This window comes from Leptonychotes weddellii, chromosome 5, assembly GCF_054177405.1.
Source record: "Leptonychotes weddellii isolate Sample4059 chromosome 5, ASM5417740v2, whole genome shotgun sequence".
Classification (NCBI taxonomy): Eukaryota; Metazoa; Chordata; class Mammalia; order Carnivora; family Phocidae; genus Leptonychotes; species Leptonychotes weddellii.
Genome location: NC_138373.1, coordinates 104,176,971 through 104,194,932, shown reverse-complemented (window position 1 = coordinate 104,194,932; position 17,962 = coordinate 104,176,971). Strand labels below are relative to the sequence as shown.

Sequence of the window (17,962 nt, the reverse complement as noted above, 5' to 3'; positions counted from 1 at the left end):
AAAAACTCAAACCTCATGAAAGACCATCTTCCTATACCATCTCCTCAGGCCCCCTTCCCTTCTTCCCAGTTACTATCTCCCTCACTTTTATTCCAGAAATGTTTTTCTGGAGAACTCCTTTAGCTCCCGCCCAAAGTACCCCTGCCCACCCCCACCGCCCCTGCCCCCGCCCCCACTGGCCTTAACTCCCTCACTGTGTCTGGTCTTCCTCAACAGATTGAGAATTCCTTGCAGATAGGCCAGAAGTCTCTACCCTCTGGGACTTCCTTCCAGTACTCAGGACAGAGCTGTCCTCATCCAGAAGTCTGAGGAAGCAGCAGCCGACAGCCTAAAGATGCTTCTCCGGAATATTTTTAATCCCGTTCCTGTCTTTCTGAAACAGAACTGACCTGGACGTCTGCTCCCTTGTACCACACCCCTCCACCTCATCGGGGTGTCTCCCCCTACCCCCAGCCAGACCCACTGGAAGCTCTACCACGGATCTTGGCCCTGATAACCCCAGTAATTGGAGGGCAGCAAGTGGAGATAAGGTAGCCAAATTATTATAATGCAGGAGGTAAGCAAAGCAAATGCAGGTTTCAGGGCCATTTTATAGGGGATTCATGGGGCGTTCAGGGTGGGACAGACAAAAATCTCAGGGAGGGGTGGTAATTTCCTAAACGGAGAACCCGAGAGGCCCCGTGTGGCTAATAGATGTGCGCGACCTACAAATTAGGCTGCCCGCAGCCGGCTATTTAAGGGGTTAGGGGCGAGCGAGGCAGGCCAGCAGAGCCACCCTCTGCGCCCCCGTCCCGCCTCCGGTCGCGCCCCGCAGCCCGTCCCCGCAGCATGAGCCGCCAGGTGCACCTCCGCCCCGCCGGCGAGCGTCCGGGCTTCAGCGGCTGCTCGGCCGTCATCTCGGGCCGGGTCAGCGCCAGCTCCGCCTCGTTCCGGGCCGGCGTCAAGGGCACGGCCGCCTTCCGCAGCAGGAGCCTCTTCAGCCTGGGGGGCGGCCGGCGCTTGGCCCTGTGCGCGGCGGCCGGGCCGGGCGGCGCCTACGCGCTGGGCCGCTGCTCGGGCTCGTCGGGCGGCGGCGGCCGGCTGGGCGGCTTCGTGGGCACCATCTTCGGCAGCGCCGGGCTGGGGCCCGCGTGTCCGTCCGTGTGCCCGCCCGGCGGCATCCCTCAGGTCACCGTCAACAAGAGCCTCCTGGCCCCCCTCAATGTGGAGCTGGACCCCGAGATCCAGAAGGTGCGCGCCCAGGAGCGGGAGCAGATCAAGGCGCTGAACAACAGATTCGCCTCCTTCATCGACAAGGTGGGTCCTCAGGCATCCGTTTGGCCCCGCATGGGCCAGGGTGCCCAGGGGTACTCGATCATCTGCCACTGACAGGCACGCGAAAACTTGGGCGAGCTGGTTACCTTTTCTGAGCTTCCCTTTGCTCATCTGTAAAATGGGCACAACAGTGGCTTTTACCCCACATGAGGATGGGAGGCTGATTTGGATGTTTATAAAGGGCTGGAACAGTGCTTCAGTTTTCCCTTTGGGGACAAGGCCCTGGGCTGGAAGGGGGTGCTCCAGAGGGAGGAGACATGTGGAATGGCCCTCTGAGAGTTCTCAATAGCAGACAAGGAGATGGGGACACATATCCAGGACAGGAGCACCAGAGGGACACTGACCTGGGAGTATCACAAGACATGATGCTTGGTGAAGGGGAAGGACTTAAAAGGTAGGAAGTGGGCTGGCGGTAGAAGCCAGGAAGGTTTCTAGAGGAGATGAGAGAAAAGGACCAGAAAATTGAAGGGTGGGGCTGAGGAGAGAAGATTGAGAAGGAGGGCCTGTCAAGTTACGCGTGTGCGTTTTGTGTGTGTCTGTGGGGAGAGGGACATGCAGGGGGTAAAAGGGAAGATGTCCCTGGTGACTCAGAGGCAGTGACCCAGAAGGGTGGAGAGGAGAGAAGGAATAGGCTTCTGTGTCCAAGCCGGGGCAGAAGATCTGGACCCATGAGTCACAGGGGACATAACCCGGATGATAGCTGACATTACTCAGTGCCTGGTGCTGTCCTAAGGGGTTCTCATATATCAACACATGACCCACGATTCTGTTATCATTCTGCCTTGCAGATGAGGAAACCAAGACAGAGGGAGGCTAAGAAACATGCCCCCAAGTTGATAAACAGCAACAGCAGACTGTGTGCCTCACCCCTGTGCTCGGGAAGAGGAAGGGAGGTAGTTGGAGGCGAGGAGGCAGGAGTGGAAGAAACAGAGTTGCTATCCCAGGAGACAGGGCTCATTTTCCTCTTCAGAATCTATTCTTCCCCCTCATGTTTCCTTCTCTCCCTCAAGCCAGAGAAAAGGAAGAAGAGGAAGGCTAGTGTGTAGCAGAGGCTTGAAGTTTTTGAGTCCAAACGTGTGAGACCTTTGGTCAAGTATGCAGGAACCTTGTAAAGATGTGATAACCAACCCACTTTGAAATGAAAACCAAACCAACCAACCAAGAGCAATTGAGGTTGCACATAAGAGAGGACAGGTTAACCACCAGAGTGACTTTCCATGCCATTCCCCCATCACTGTTTCTCCCTTGCTTCCCATCTTCCTTCACTCTGAAAACACCTGCATTTACGACAAAAGAAGCTACCTCCATCACGTGATAACTCATGGTGGCATTTACAGCATTGCTTAAACCTACTTCTTTGATTTCTTTTAGACTGAATCTGGTTTCTTGTCTTGGAGACCCAGATAGGCATGTCCCCCTGGCTGAATCCATTCTCGGATGAGGCTTGCTGTTTCCTGCCTCCCACCGTAGGATGACTGTGTCTGATTTTGGGGGCCCACTCCCCACTGTTGAGAGGCAACAGCATGGGGATTCTGGGCTATGACCACCTTCGGGTCCCAGGTGCGGTTCCTGGAGCAGCAGAACCAGGTGCTGGAGACCAAGTGGAACCTGCTACAGCAGCTGGACCTGAACAATTGCAGGAAGAACCTGGAGCCCATTTACAAGGGCTACATCAGCAACCTGCAGAAGCAGCTGGAGACACAGACAGGCGACAGGGTGAGGCTGGACTCAGAGCTGAGGAACATGCAGGATTTGGTGGAGGACTATAAGAAGAGGTGAGTGGAGAGGCAGAGAATCTGCCACTGGAGGGTCTTGATTACAGATGAGGTTTTGATTTAGAGTCAGCATTTTTGCCTTTTTCCATCCTTTGCTGATAACATTTGTTAATTTCTTTTTCCATAGGGGAGGGAGGGAGATCCAGACAGGTTGAGACTTCGGAAGAGAAAAGATCTATCCAGAGTGGTGCCCTGAATTGTCTAGGAAAAGGTGTGCCCAACTTTTAACGTTGGAAATGGAGAAATGGGGACAGGAGAGTTGTCTCAAAACCAGATGGACAACGCAGATGGCTTTGTAGCTCCTCCTGCGTGAGGTCTTCCATGGGAGTACCTAGAACATGAGCCATGACACCAATCCCAGAACAAATCCTAAAGCTAAGCAAATAAGAGTTTTAACAATGTTTTTCATGTTGAGGTATATCTGTGCTGCTGAATCCCACCATTAAAGAGAATGATTGAAAATGTACTTGGAACCAGAAGTAATTTCTCCCCAGTTTGAGCCAGTGAGGAGAGTATGACACATCCTGGCTCAGTGTGATCTGACATTTTGGAAGTTTGCTTCCAGGCGCCAGGATTTCTAGGGAAAGATAACTTCTTCCACAATTCAAGGGGGTAGAGAGATGGTCAGAGCTGAGGGATTTCTCTTGCTCCACGTTCAATCTGCCTGGCCATCCCTATTCTGAACTACCCCCAAGTGGAACTCTGCCCTGAGTCCTGCATGGAGTCCTGAGGGAGGAGGTGGCATGGTCTCTGACCTCGGAAAGCACCCAGATTGTGGGGATAGGCTTGAAAACCACTTTCAGAGAGCCCCCAGGAAGTGAAATGAATACAGTGTGAATTGAGATTGAGTGGCATTAAGATGGAAATTGCAGCCCAGTGGAGTTTTGAGCAGAATTCTAGGAAAAAAAGAGGGGTTTCCAGGCACAGCCCAGATGTCCAGGTCACAGGCCTCCAAAGGCCGTGCTGCCTCTGGAAGGCCAGGTATTCTGGAATTACCACTCAAGTTGAGTTGATGATGGCTGAGCCTCCTGATCCTCTGTGGACTTCAGTTTTAATATTTATAAAATTCAGAGACTGACACCTGCCTTGCCGCCTAAAAGAGCTGTTGAGAGGGTAATGCTGATAGTAATGTATTAACAGCTCTTCAAAGAACCAAAGTGCTAGGCAAATCTAAGGCATTGTTTCCCTGATGTCATTGGGATCCTAGCTTTACTAGCTTTGTGACCTTGTGAAAAGTCTTTGCCTCACTTATAAACTTGAGAGATGATAATGATAGAATCTACTTGATAGGGCTGCTGTGGGATGAAATGAAATAAGGAAATGAATTAGGAACTGTTATAAAATCCACCTAGCAACAAACTAAAGGTGACATTTGTACAATAGGTTATTGGAAGCATTCAAGATTAAAGTGATATAGATTTGATATAACTAATACATCTATGTTCTAAGATAAAAATTAACATGCACTTTGTTATGGTTTAACTTTTCATTGTGCATCGTAATGTATTTTGTAAATCACAAGTTATTGATAAAGCCAATAGTACTAAAAAGGCATTGTTTTTCCTTATAAATGTGTGTGTATGTGTATGCTCTGGTGTTTGGTCTCTAGAAGTAAATGATGAAAAATTATGACACATGAATGTCATTAATTTGATAGCCATAATGACCAAACTTTTTCTGTGTGTTTTATGAACTAGAAAGGTAGGCTAAAAACTAGTCTGCAACTAGCATATGCTCTTATTTGTTAACAGGAGGAAGAAATATGTAATCCTTTCTGAGATAATTAGAGATAATGATAATTATAATAGAAACAACTCTATCATAATATAATTTGATACAAGGAAGTATTCAATTATCTTTTAAATAACACACCTGGAATCTGAGATAAATCATATCAACTGTTTTCTGTGTGTTCTATCCAGTGCAACTAACACAATCCGGCAGTCTCAGAAACTGTTCCAGTCGCATTTTTAAAATAACCCGCTTCACTAACCTGTACCGTCATCTGACAAGGCTTTTCTCCCCTTGGCAGCCAGTGGCATGCCTTAGGAAGCAGTAAGAAGCTGAAAAGGATAGCTCACGTTAAAGGATGCAGAAGAAAGCCATTTGCTAGCACTAATTATTTCTTTCCAGGGCTCTCTTTCATTTCCCTACACAAATGTCCTGTAATACATTCCTTGACAATAATAAGAGATGGGACAGTGAGGTCTGTAAGTGATCAATACTCCATCTCCTTAGTCTACAATGTATCTTCGTGAAGAACATCCCAGCCTTATCCAGACATCCTGTTTCTAAGACCTTGCTTCACCTGGAACAGAAATATATATAAAGAACAAGTAGAACATACACCTTGAAGGTGGGGATAGTACTTGTTTGGTGCCTGGGAGGTTTTGCGCCCTGGGCTAATGCACTGTACTAATGTAGGTACTAATGTTGCTTTCACAAGGGAGGGGTGGTTGTGAAAGGGAGGAGGGATGTGGAAGCCCATCACAGGTGCATTCCCGGGCAGATGCATTGTAGGGTAGGTTACATGGGAACTAAGGAGCTGCACATTGATTCCTTTAAACCTATTCTTGTCAAGTCCCCTGTGGAAGGCTGTGCATGCCCCAGGGGTACCGGAATCCCAGGGTGTAGGCCACTGCCATGCAGCTCTTGGCACGGAGGTGCTCACTGACTGCTCAGTGAGCCTTTGCAGAACTGAATTATCCCAATGGCAACGCCACCTCCTCTCTTTTGCCGCACACAGGTACGAGGTGGAGATCAACAGACGCACAGCTGCTGAGAATGAGTTTGTGGTGCTCAAGAAGGTAAGAGGGGATCAGGAAGGGCTGGAAGAAGCCTCCAGGGCTCCCTGAATGCCTGACACCGCGATGTTGGTAGGCTGTAGGTCACTCAGTCCCTTGGGCAGGGGTTACTGGGGTTCTAATTTCCCAGGTCCTCTAAGTCCCCTTGCCTGGGATGCATGCTGCTCCCAGAATCGGCCAGCTTGGAATCCAGACATTCGGCACACTTTTGGCACGGCCTTTGCCCTGCCCGTTGGTTGGTTTGCTCTCAGCAAGTGGACCTCCCTGGGAAGCACAGGGTGAGGAGAGTGGTGAGAGTAGGGCACCCGAGGCTCCTTATGGCAGGGAGGGAGGGCAGGGGAAGGCAGTCAGCTCCTCTCCGGATCCCCCAGGATGTGGACGCTGCCTACATGAACAAGGTGGAGCTCCAGGCCAAGGTGGACTCCCTGACAGAGGAGATCAAATTCTTCAAGTGCCTCTATGAAGGGGTAAGGATTTCACTGAGCTCTCCTGTGTGGTCTGCTCCTCCTATGAGTGGCTTCTGGCCCTCAGCCTGCATGGACGTGTAGACCAAAGGTTGGCAGCTCTGTGTGGGCTTTGAGGAGGCCATGATGGAGAAGGGTTGATTCCCGTCCTCCAGGGAGTCACAGTCTGGTAGGGAAAACAACCTGTGGATGAGAACAGAGGAAGGTATAGTGAATTCTGCCTGAGCTGCCGGGGAAGGTTCCTGGGGAAGGATGAGGAAGATCTTGGGGGATGCTGAGAAGGGCCCAGGTGCAGCCTGAAGGCGCAGGATGAGCAGTCTGAGCTGGGTCACGTATGAGGGGCCTGGAGAAGGGAAGGGGGTCGGCGACTCCGGAAAGGCTCTGCAGGCCACCTGAGGAATTCAGACTTAATTCTATGGATGAAAGGTGGCCGTTGCTGTCGAGCGTGGGGGAGGGATGGGAGCAGTCCTGAGTGCAGGACAGAGAGGACAGTCCCACGCTGGGGCGGAAAGCCCGATGCATTCACCTCACTCCCAGCAGGCGCTTGTGGGCTCTGCTGAAGGTGTAGTTAAAACACCTCAGAAGGGCAGTGAGGGATTTGCCAGGGCTCCCCTTGTGGAGACCCTCTAACTGGCTCCACCTCCCTAACTGTTCTCCAGGAGATCGCTCAGATGCAGTCCCACATCAGCGACACCTCCGTCATCCTGTCCATGGACAACAACCGGGACCTGGACCTGGACAGCATCATCGATGAGGTCCGCACCCAGTACGAGGAGACCGCCCTGAAGAGCAAGGCTGAGGCCGAGGCGCTGTACCAGACCAAGGTGGGCTGTGTGCCAGGTGTGCGGAGGCCCAGTGACCTCAGCCACCTCTCTCTTCTCGTGCATGCGTGCATGTGTGTGTGCTGCGTGTGCATGCATGCGTGTGGATATGGGGGTATCAGGCTGGGTTGAGACCTCCTTTGTCTTGGAGTTGCGCCTTGTGGAAATGCCTCCCTGTGGTGCTGAGAGGTCATTCACAGTCTTGGCGTGTGTTGGGGGCATATATGGGCTTAGCCCTTAGTCCTTAGCCCTAGCTCTTGCCGACAGCAGAGGCCACACCAGCCACAACACTGGGAAGACTCTGATACCATTTCTGTGGGTAATCCATCCATCCATCTTGGCTTTTCTTCACGTTTCCCGCTTTGTCAAAATGAGGACGGGAAATTCCATCTCCACCGAGGCTTTCACATTTGTGGGCCTGAGGATCCTGTTGAGCTGGGTCAGGGCCTTCCAGTCCAGAAGGGAAGGGTGGTCTCTCCCCCCCTCTTTCCCCTCCCTCTCTCCTCCCTGTGCCTTTGTTGCTCAGGCAATGAAAACAGCGTGTCAACCCCCTGCCCCCTCCCACATTCAACACCCTTAAGAGGTGAATTCCCAAATGTCCTGTGCTCTTCTTCTCTCATCCCCCAACCTCAGATCCAAGAGCTGCAGGTCACCGCAGGCCAGCATGGGGATGACCTCAAACTCACCAAGGCTGAGATCTCAGAGCTCAACCGCCTGATCCAGAGGATCCGCTCAGAGATAGGGAATGTGAAGAAGCAGGTGGGTTCCATGAAATGAGTCAGCTAGCAGGGTTTTTGAGCATCAGAGGTATGAGACTAAATATGGAACAAGAACAAGACACAGCCCCTCTTTAGGGCATGTATAATCCATGAGGAGAGAATAGGCTGAACCCACATAGAAGGACGAAACATTTCACCCACTGTGCAGCCTCCTCCCTAAGGAGTCCCGAGTGGCCAGAGCAGAATGAAGATCTCAGCGAAGGCTTCCTGTAGGAGGTGAGGCGGGAAGAAGAGGGCGACGGGTCCTGGTGAGGGAGCCAGCAGGAGCAGGGGGTCCAAGGTGGATACTGCATGGCGTGTGTACAGGGAGGAGACACACCTACCCTAAGCAGAAGTTCCGTGATGACTGGGGTGGCAGGCGGCAGGACACCACCGTGTAGGACAGGCAGGTTAGGGTCACCTTCGAAGCGGGGCAGTGGAGTTTAGACCCGATGCAGTAGGTTAAAAGGAGCCGTTTGGAGGTTTCACGTGATGGATCCGTGCGGAGGAAGGAGAGCCCAGCCATGGAACTTAGAAGAGGGGAGGAGAGAGAGCCTCCTACCCTCGGCTTGGCCCAGGGCTCTGCTCTGTGTCTGTCCATCCCCATGGCTGTGCTGTGCGTGGTGGCCTGGCACTGAGCGACCCCATGACTCTGGGTGCACTACGGGTCGCCCTGGTGTTCTTGAAGCATACAAGCCCATGAGTTTCCCAGAGTCTGTGGAGGCTGGCACAAAGGCGCCGAGCTTCCCGGGCAAGTCAAGTGGCCCTGTCGCCTCGTCCTCTTCTTCAGTGGCCCCTCCCCGCCCTGCACACACACATACACCACGTGCACGCATACACACGCACACACATCCTCTCCTCTGTGCACCCGGCTCAGGGTAGTGGAAAGAAAAAAAGACCACTTAAAAAGGAACTCATGGTGTTTTCATTTAATCAAGTTTTGCATAAATGAAAGAAAAACACAAGGTGTTTGAGGCTGCCCTCAGTATCTGATTATAATATTTATCTGATAAAATGCTACGTGTTCACGGTTGGGTGAGCTAATTACCAGAAGGTGACTTTGTGATCAGAATGCCACCAGGGAGGTCAGGGAAGATGTCCTCCATGGGGAGCCAGTGGGGGTCACTCTCGATGCTTGGTCCCCATCACAGCTCTTCTTGAGGGCCCCAAGCCAAGGTGCTTTCCTGCCCTCTGGCCTTTCCACCAAAGAAGCTCATGGTTTCACCTGCAGACTCTCTTGGCATTCAGTGATCCCAGGATCCATGTGATAATTGTTTCCAAGGACATCCCAATTTCATGCCTTTTCACCTCACGCCACATTCAAAAGACCCAGGAGTCTCCCTGGCTCACCTGCACGACCTCGGTCATTTGAAAAGGAGCAGAGCACAGTTTGATAGAATTCAGGTCACAGAGTGTCTGGCCACCCCCTGAATGATTAGAGCTCCACAGTCCCTAGGATGGGACATGGTCTTCCGTGGCCAGACAGCTGGGTCCTAGGTGTCTCCACGGAGACTGTGAGCCACTCACTCCAAACACTGTGGGTGTTTGCACGGCTAGGGGTCTGCCTGGCAGAGGGCGTGGCACCGGCTGGACAACAGTCTAGAATTCTGTCTGGCCTCGGGATCAGCTGCTCTCCTTGGGGTGAAGCAAATTTCACTCCAGAGGAAGGGGACACACCAGAAAAGAGAAGCCAGATGTTAAGATCCACCAAGACCTTGGCCAAGTGATGGGAACACACGCCCAAGACTAAAAGACTCAAGAAGCCCCTGGCAGCTTCTCCTGGATGCGGCACAGAGCCCCATCTGCAGCTTTGTACTGCAAGTTGCCTTCCCACCTCACAGCAGGTGTCTGTAAGCGAGTGGGACCTGCTGTTCACAAAAGTATCTTTTAAGGGTGTTGCCCCGTAGCATGATTCTCTGTGGAATTTTGGAGGCCAGACTCCGTGTGGCAGGTTTATTGGACAGAAATTTTCTTAATAGGAACTTTATTAGTACTCTCCTCCTTTCTCTCTCTCTCTCTCTTTTTTGGTTTTTGTTTTGTGTACGATTTACAGGATCTCTTAAGACAACCTCTACATTGTGGGGCATAATTAAGCCAGTCACCCCAAGACTTTTCGGGGGTGGCATTAGAATCTTGCAGCAAGTGTTACAGACCAGGAGGGAGAGGACAGGGGCCACATGCCCAGGAGGCTCCCCTTCTCGGTGCCTTTCCTCCTCTCTCCCAAGGGAGGGAAACGCCATCTTCATGTGCCCATGCATGAGCGGAGGTGAACCGTGGCTGGAGTTAGAAGAAGGACAGATTCATCGCTAGTGATGCCCAGAGGTGGAGAAACTAGGAGGACCTCAAAGCATTTACCATCAGTCAGGACCAAATGAGAGGAGGTAGTCTGAGCAGGATCTCAGAACTGTGTTCTGACTCAAAGCACTGAATGCATTTGCCCCTTAGTGCTCCAACCTGGAGACAGCCATTGCCGATGCTGAGCAGCGGGGCAACTGTGCCCTGAAGGACGCCCGGGCCAAGCTGGACGAGCTGGAGGCCTCCCTGCACCAGGCCAAGGAAGAGCTGGCCCGGATGCTGCGCGAGTACCAGGAGCTCATGAGCACGAAGCTGGCCTTGGACATGGAGATCGCCACCTACCGCAAGCTGCTGGAGGGCGAGGAGTGCAGGTTCGGGGCCAGATTATCTTTTATCTGAAGCAGTTATCTCTCTGCTTTAGTAGGAAGACTGAAGGCAAACAGTTTGGTTCTGTTCAGGTCCTACTGGGTAAAACCTTACAGGGAATGGGTTTGACATAGTGCAATAGGAAAGACCAAAGTTAGACTGCAGGAAGGACTGAGTTGTAAAAATCCCAAAGAGGAGGTGGGAGAGGAAATATTGACATCAGCAGCTTTTGAGAAACAGAGCCTCCCTGGCCCTTTGTGCTGCATGCTTAAGGGTGTGAGGCGGGGAGGGGCAAGATGGCTTCCAGGAGTCAGCTAAGTGCCAGGTCACTCTGGCAAAGCCTGGGACCCGGCGAGCAGGTGAACTTGTTCGTCTTAATTGTGTGAGACCACTGGCGTGACTGAGGCGAGCAGGGCCACGATGACCCCACCCACCAGATCACCCGGAGCCACTCTGAGGGATGGAGAAGTGAGCCTTCCCAGCAGACGTCCCGCTGGGGTGTGTGGGAGGAAGGGAGGCTGGGATGGGGTGCAGTGTGCGTTCTGAGGGGCACCTCTGTGAGCCCCCGGAGAGATGCAGTGCTGCATTACAGAGCGTTTACCTGCTTTTCCTCTTTCTTTCCAGGATGTCTGGTGAACATCCCAGTTCCGTGAGCATCTGTAAGTACCTGCAGGCCTGGGTTCTGTGCGTGGTCACCTACCAGAAGTCTGAGCTTCCAATTCCATGACACTAGAGAGGGTTCAGGAGAGACTTAAGGGCAGCAAGAGGGGGCTGGTTTTAGTCACCGATGAGAAGCAGTGATGGGAGAAAAATAGCACCATGAAATACCAATGTACAGCCTATATAGAAAGATCAAAGGATACCCAACAGTGTATAATCCAAAAACCTCTTGTAAGAATGAGGCTTACTGGCCATGTTGTATTTCTCTCGAGGCCAGACCAAAACCAAGGCTCCAGCTTGCAGTAAGAGGGACTGGGGGGTGGGGGGTCGGAGGGACTGAGGGCGGGGTGGTGGAAGCGGCTTTAACAGACCTTCTGCAGATTGAGAAGCTGGAGACGGTGCAGGTGCAGGCGACGTGCTGCTCCAGGAGAGGGGAGGGCTAGGCCTGCAGCCCCTTCCGTGGGGCCAGTGCCAGGGGCCTCCGTGGAGGGCCTTTGGTCATGTGGCCCATCCTGTGGGGGAAGTTCACGGACAGAGCCTGCTAAGGCTCCAAGTCTGATGCTGGTGGAGGGACACAGACTAACGGGAAAATGTCAAATACATGGGGCCAAATCCTCGAGAAACGATCCGTGCTGCCGAAAACGTCCGAGGACACTGGAAGTACCCAGCGAGGGACTCTGTCCCCACGGGGGAGGGCCTCGAGGGAGTGGCCGGGATGCCCCAGGAAGGCCTGCAGCCCCGCGTCTTCTCTCGCCCACTGCAGCTATGATCAGCAGCAACACGGGCGCGGCGGCAGCAGGGGCTGGCTTCAGCATGGGCTTTGGCGCCTCGAGCAGTTACAGCTTCACGCCTGTGGCCGTGGACGTCAAAACCAAAGGGAGCTGTGGCAGTGAGTTCAAGGATCCCCTGCCCAGGAGCTCAGGGGGCAGCTGTGCAGCCAGGAGGGCCTCGAGGTGAAGGGCTGGCAGGGCGGGCGGTTGGCTCTGTGAGCAGAAAGCTGCAGGGCCCAGCTGCTCCCCCTGCACCCTCCCCCGCCCCGCCCCGTCCAGACCAGGAAGCCCTTCCTCTGTGGCCACGATCCCCGCACCATCCCCTCGCCCTGTGGTCCTAGGCGGTGCCCGCTGTGAGGTGGGAAGTCCAGTCAGGGGTGCTCCCGGTGACCTCCTCCTTGGCCGGTTTTCACTGGCTCACCGCCCCCAGTGCAGAGATTACACACCTACGTGGATGTCTCCCTGCGGCCAGGTGTGAACCCCTCTGTCCTCATGCCGTTCTGGGGCCTTTGCGGCCCAGGGACTCTCTTTGTCCTCTGCTTTGGGTCATGTCCAGTTCTCTGCTTCTCCTGCAATAAACGCTCAGTGCCATGGGATTCTCAGTGTCGAATGTGTTGCCCGGAATGTCAGCATCCACAGTGCCCCTCTAACTTTTCTCCATCTAATTCTTGCTTCCCTCTGGGTCTCTGGCTGGGCAGGAGTCTCTGCCGTCCGGTTCTGGCCCGGTAGGGACCGTTGAGATTTGTTACTGACATGCTTCTGGGCAGGCTCGGGGCTTCCCGGGCACTGGGCCACCAGTCCACACGGTGCGAGGCGGGCATTATCACGTTGCAGTGAGCAAGGAGCCTGGGCACGCCGGGAGGGGCAGGCATGGGAGCTTCGGGGTGTCTTCCCCCTTTGCTTCCCAGAAGTGCCCATGGCCCCACACTAAGTGCCTCTTATTTCCAGAGCGGTCAGTCCCTCTTTTTCCTTTCCCTCCTCGCTCTCCTGCCAACCCACTTAAAACTGCTCCCCCACAGAGGCCCTGCTTTCTTCTTCCAGCCAATTCTTTTCCACCCCAAAGTCCGAGGCTTGCATGCATAGCTGCTTCTGGCTGCGTCCGAGTCTGCCATGTGTGTAATAGCCGTGCCCCGACCCAATCCAGGCACTAGGAATAGCAGAGTAAATGAGCAGGCAAGGTGTTGTTCTCAGAGAACGTACAGTCCATGGGCAGAGGGAAAATAAGCAACTAACGAAGATAATCCACAACCCGTGGTCAAGCGGCGATTCCTGCTCTGAAGAGAAATTACGGGAAGAAGGGTGCTCTCTGAGGTGCGCATGGGTTTTCGCAAGGGTGTTTGTGCTCTCAGAATCCGTTCCCACAGTCGGCTTGAGCAAGGTGCTGAAGAGGAGAATCGTCAAGGGCGAGACCCTTCCAAGCGTGAGCCTCATTCGAGGGGGGCATTCAAGGTGCCCGTGACACTTTCTCCTCCTGTGGCATCCCTAGCCTCATCCTCCAGTCTTTCTTCCAGCAGGCCAGGACTTACTCACGCCCAAGGACCTTTGCCAATGGGATTTTTCACTTGCAGGTGCCCAGGCCCCATTTACTGCAAGCCGGCTCATCCTTCGTGGCCCGGCTGAAAGGCCACCTCCCCTGCTCATGCTTTCTCTGGTCCCTCCAGGGGGATCCCAGCAAAGTCACTGAGCATCAGATGAAAGGAAACATTAGAGCTGGTAGCCTGACAGTTCTCCCCGTCCCCTCACTTTATGGGGCCTGGATAGTTCTCACTTTATAGGGCTCTGGATAGAACTATCCAGAGGCCTGGATAGTTCAGCGCCCTGCTCAAGTTCACAGCCCCACACGCCCGTGGCGCCGGTCCCAAATCTGCCTTACAATTGGTGCTTCGTTTTCCTGGTGTCCAGGTAGCAGCACACACGTCTGTCCCCTCGTCTCCCTCCCAACCCCTTGTCCCGGATCCCCAGTCTGGCTCACAGCACTCAATATACATTTGCTGCAAGAATGCACGGCTTAGTCTAGCCCACCTTGGCTGGGAAGAAGGAGCGAGGGGTAGATACATGTGTCCTGATGACTTGGCTTGTGAGTGATGAAACCCATTTGTGTCAATAAATTCGAGTTTTATATACATCCATGTATATGCCGTGTATATAAACTGGAACACTGGTTCTGGACACATGCTAAACTGGACCCTCAGATGACAGGCATAAGCCAGGACTGTCTCAGGCAAATGGCCCACCTGCTAGCATACTGGCTGAGTGTCATATGCTTGGCCTCCAATCCTGGCTCTTCTAATGGCTAGTTGTGGCCTAGTGCAAGATCCTGCCCTTGAAAATAGGATTGATACAAGCTGGCTCACGCACTGTTCTAGGCCACTGACTCTTCTGAGCACTTTATGCCTGGCAACTCAATTCTTCCAGCAGTCTGATGGGTATTATTGTTATAGGTGCAATTATAATAATGCACATCTCACTAATGAGAATATTGAGGCTCAGAGGGGTAAAATAAACCACCTGACGTCACCCAGTAAATGTCAGGGTTGGGAGATGAACCCCAGCCCAATTGCAGAGCCCATGCTTCCAGACAGGACACCTCATTACTGACAAGGTTCTCATCGTAGAGGAGTGTTGAGAATATGGAAAGGGAGAATGGGAGTACAGTTTATAGCCAATAGATATTAGTTGTTATTATTTTTTTATTTTTATTTTTATTTTTTTAAGATTTTATTTATTTATTTGACAGAGAGAGAGACAGTGAGAGCAGGAGCACCAGCAGGGGAAGTGGGAGACGGAGAAGCAGGCTTCCTGCCGAGCAGGGAGCCTGATGTGGGACTCGATCCCAGGACCCTGGGATCATGATCTGAGCCAAAGGCAGACGCTTAACGACTGAGCCACCCAGGCGCCCGATACTGGTTGTTATTATAATAATTATTACTGACTTACGTTCAGGGGCCTTCTTTGCTGGCTGTGCATTGGTTCAGGACCCATCGATCCACAGCAGGACTGTGCCCCGGGACCTGGCTGGGAGGGGCTGAGTGCAGGAAGGAGGGCACTGGGTCTTCTCACAGAAACCCATTCCCACGCAGTCACCAATCGCTAACTTCTAAGCGGGAGAAAGAACTCCGCGCTTGTGTAGCTTGTGCACACACTGCCCTCTGCCATCAGCCCGAGGTACTGCACCTCCCCTCCCCGTGGCCCTGGAGGAAAGACTTCCCTGCAGCGCAGAGGGTTTGGGATGATCTTGGACAGGCTCTGTGCCCACCGCAGGGGCTGCCAGCTGGAGGAGATGCCGTTTCTCTCCCTAGCATGCCCAGGCTGGCTTCAGCAGCTGCGTTGCCCAGGCCCTGGCTTCTGTCCCCTCCCTCTCCTCTCTGACCTCTCCTCTCACAGGGGGTGGGGGATACGGGGGCTGCCACTGCCTGAACCTCCTCACCTCTACTCAGAGAACTTGGGGCCTTCAGACAGCTCTTCCTTAATGGGCACCGGAGAACCTTGGTGCTGATCCGGAGGTCCTGGGACTGAGACCCCCATCCGTCCGCAATACCCTCCCAAACCCCACCTGCACTGTGTGCAAACCTCTGCCTACTACAAGAGGGCCCCCTCTGAGATCTCGCTCGCTCGCTCTCTCTGTCTCGGTAGATGATACAGCCATGAAGGCACTGGCAAGGCACAGCCAAGGGGTGACAGAGGAAAGAAGGGATCTGAGCTAAGCACAAACAATCTGGGAAGGCTTCCAGGGGGAGGTGAAAAAGGCATGAATTGTTAGAGACAGGGAGCATCTTAAAGACCTTTTACATCACATTTGGCAGTGGCTCTGAAATTTCAGCTGCCCTTTGCTGGCTGCCTGCCATCTTTCTTCCAGTGCCTCCCCCACTTCTGCCACCTTCGGGATGACAACTGCTCGTAGGACAATCACTTTGCTTATGTGCCCTCCTTCAGTTCTTACATTCATATTTGGCAAATGCTGTCGGAACCACCAGAGACAATGAGAGCCTCTCCTCTCCTGTAAACCACTTTCCATGGCCTTGCCCCTCCCCGCCCCCTGGTGTGCATCCACACCACATCCCTGTGGAGCTGTGGTCCTTCTTAGGGGCTTATTGCTGGAATCCTTCCTTCTTGCTTCCAACTCATCCATCCATCTCCAGGAGGGCCTTCAGGGGGTCTAAATCCTTCTTGCTAAAACTCCAGACACAGCATCAAGTTCCAGATTAAAGCTGCTCCCAACTCATGACCTAAACCGTAGCACAGTGGATCTGGGCTAGAGGGGACTTTCCTGCAGGAAGTCACCCTGTGTGTAAGGACAAAATTTGCAGTTGGCCAGTTGAGAATTTGTTTCTTTTGCCACTTATCACTGTGACCTGCGCAACTCAGTTTTTCTGCTCCTTTGTTTTCTCATTCATAGAGTGGGAAAAATAAGAGTATTTACCTCGCAGCATTGGTGTGAGGATGAAGTGAGTCAAAATGTACCAAGCAAGCCCCCAACAAGTGAGCACTTCCTGTTTACACCTGAGGCGCGGCTGCCAGGCTGGCTTCCCGCTGGATTCCAATCCCAGGCCAGCAGTCCTTCCCCATCTCATTCCCCTTGGCCCTCCCAGCCCACATCCATTTCTAGAAGGTTCTCTCTCCCATGGCTGCTGGTCCCGCTCAACTCTCTCCTTGGCCTCGGTTACGATGTGCAGCCCCGACTCAATCCATACTGCCCAGCTGTTCCTTTTCCCGAATTGGGGGCCAGTGTGCCCCAATCTCCTGTGTTTACTGGCTTCCACATCCAGACTGCTTGGGTCCACATCCAGTGTGTGCCACTGTCCCCCACTCTCTGATCTGCAGGCTCATTTCACAACCAGCCTTGTGAACCCACAGCTGCGTGTCATACCTAGTAGCCTGGCCATAAAGTCTCACGTGCCTCATGGGGGCCCGTGACCCCGGAGAGATGGGGACTTGGTCTCCGGACCTCCTGCTCTAGAAGGGAGGGTTGACAGCATCTTACAAAGGGGCTCCACTTGGGTCTCAGCTGTGACTAGAGCCCTGACCCCAACCTCAGGTGCTAACGCTGAGCATCACCTAAGCCCCACCTGTCTGAGCCTCTATGTCCTCGGCAGGCTGGCGTCCTGGAGGGCGGGGCTTAGGGCCCCCCCGAGGGCACGGTAGCCAGCAGGTAACTCGCCCCTTCCACTCAGGCTGGGGCTGGTTGGAAGTGCCTTTCCTGGAACGGTGGAGGGCTCAGTTCAAGCCCCTGCCTGCAGCCTCTTCCTGCACACTGTCTATGCCTTGGCCCCCTGCCCTCAGGACCCACCCATTCCTCTCTACTGACCCAATCTTTTCCAGCTTCCTTTTCCTAAAACACCCACTTCTTATTTCTTGTATTTCTTTCTGAACATCCCACTTTTACACTTTTCCTCCCACCTCCTACCTTGCCTGTGGTCACCCAGGCCCCTTAGTGCTTCGATCCTGCCTGGATTCTTCTCCCCTTCTCCTGTCCCTTTCCCAACTCCCTTCCCCAGGACTCTGCAGGCTCAGCTATGATGTGGACACAGGGAAGGGGGATGGCCATCCCCCCCACACCTGAGGCAGGTGCTGCCCCCAGGCCCAGCCCACCACTCCTGATGGGGGTGGGGATGGGCTCCCCCTCCTCCCCGTTTGGACAGGGCTGCACCGTGCTCCGATGGGAGATAGAGAGCGTGTCATTAGTGATGACTGGCTTAATTACAGCCCACCACACAGCCCAGCTTGTTTGCTTTGGAAATGGGCAAAGGAAGAGGCGCATCAAGCACCCAGCTTCACAGTCATGATCAAAAGATTAAGGCATTTCACGTCCCCCTAGCCTCTCCATTGTCTTTCAAAAAAAAAAAAAAAGAATCAGGCAATAAGGGGGGCCAGGAAATACTTTCCAAACTTCTTCCAGAAGGGGCTGGGTGGAGGGGTCTGAGGTAAGGAGATGGAA

General features: G+C 53.4%; 1 protein-coding gene across 1 annotated transcript; it reads left to right on the top strand.

Moving 5' to 3' along the window:
* The first annotated feature begins 828 nt into the window (after positions 1–828).
* Positions 829–12,623, top strand: KRT72 (keratin 72). Its single transcript, XM_031041944.2, has 9 exons — positions 829–1,296; positions 2,875–3,089; positions 5,836–5,896; positions 6,265–6,360; positions 7,017–7,181; positions 7,812–7,937; positions 10,382–10,602; positions 11,222–11,256; positions 12,021–12,623. Exons 1-9 carry the CDS (start codon positions 829–831, stop codon positions 12,212–12,214), a joined length of 1,581 nt encoding a protein of 526 aa, XP_030897804.2. The 3' UTR covers positions 12,215–12,623.
* Positions 12,624–17,962: the final 5,339 nt, after the last annotated feature.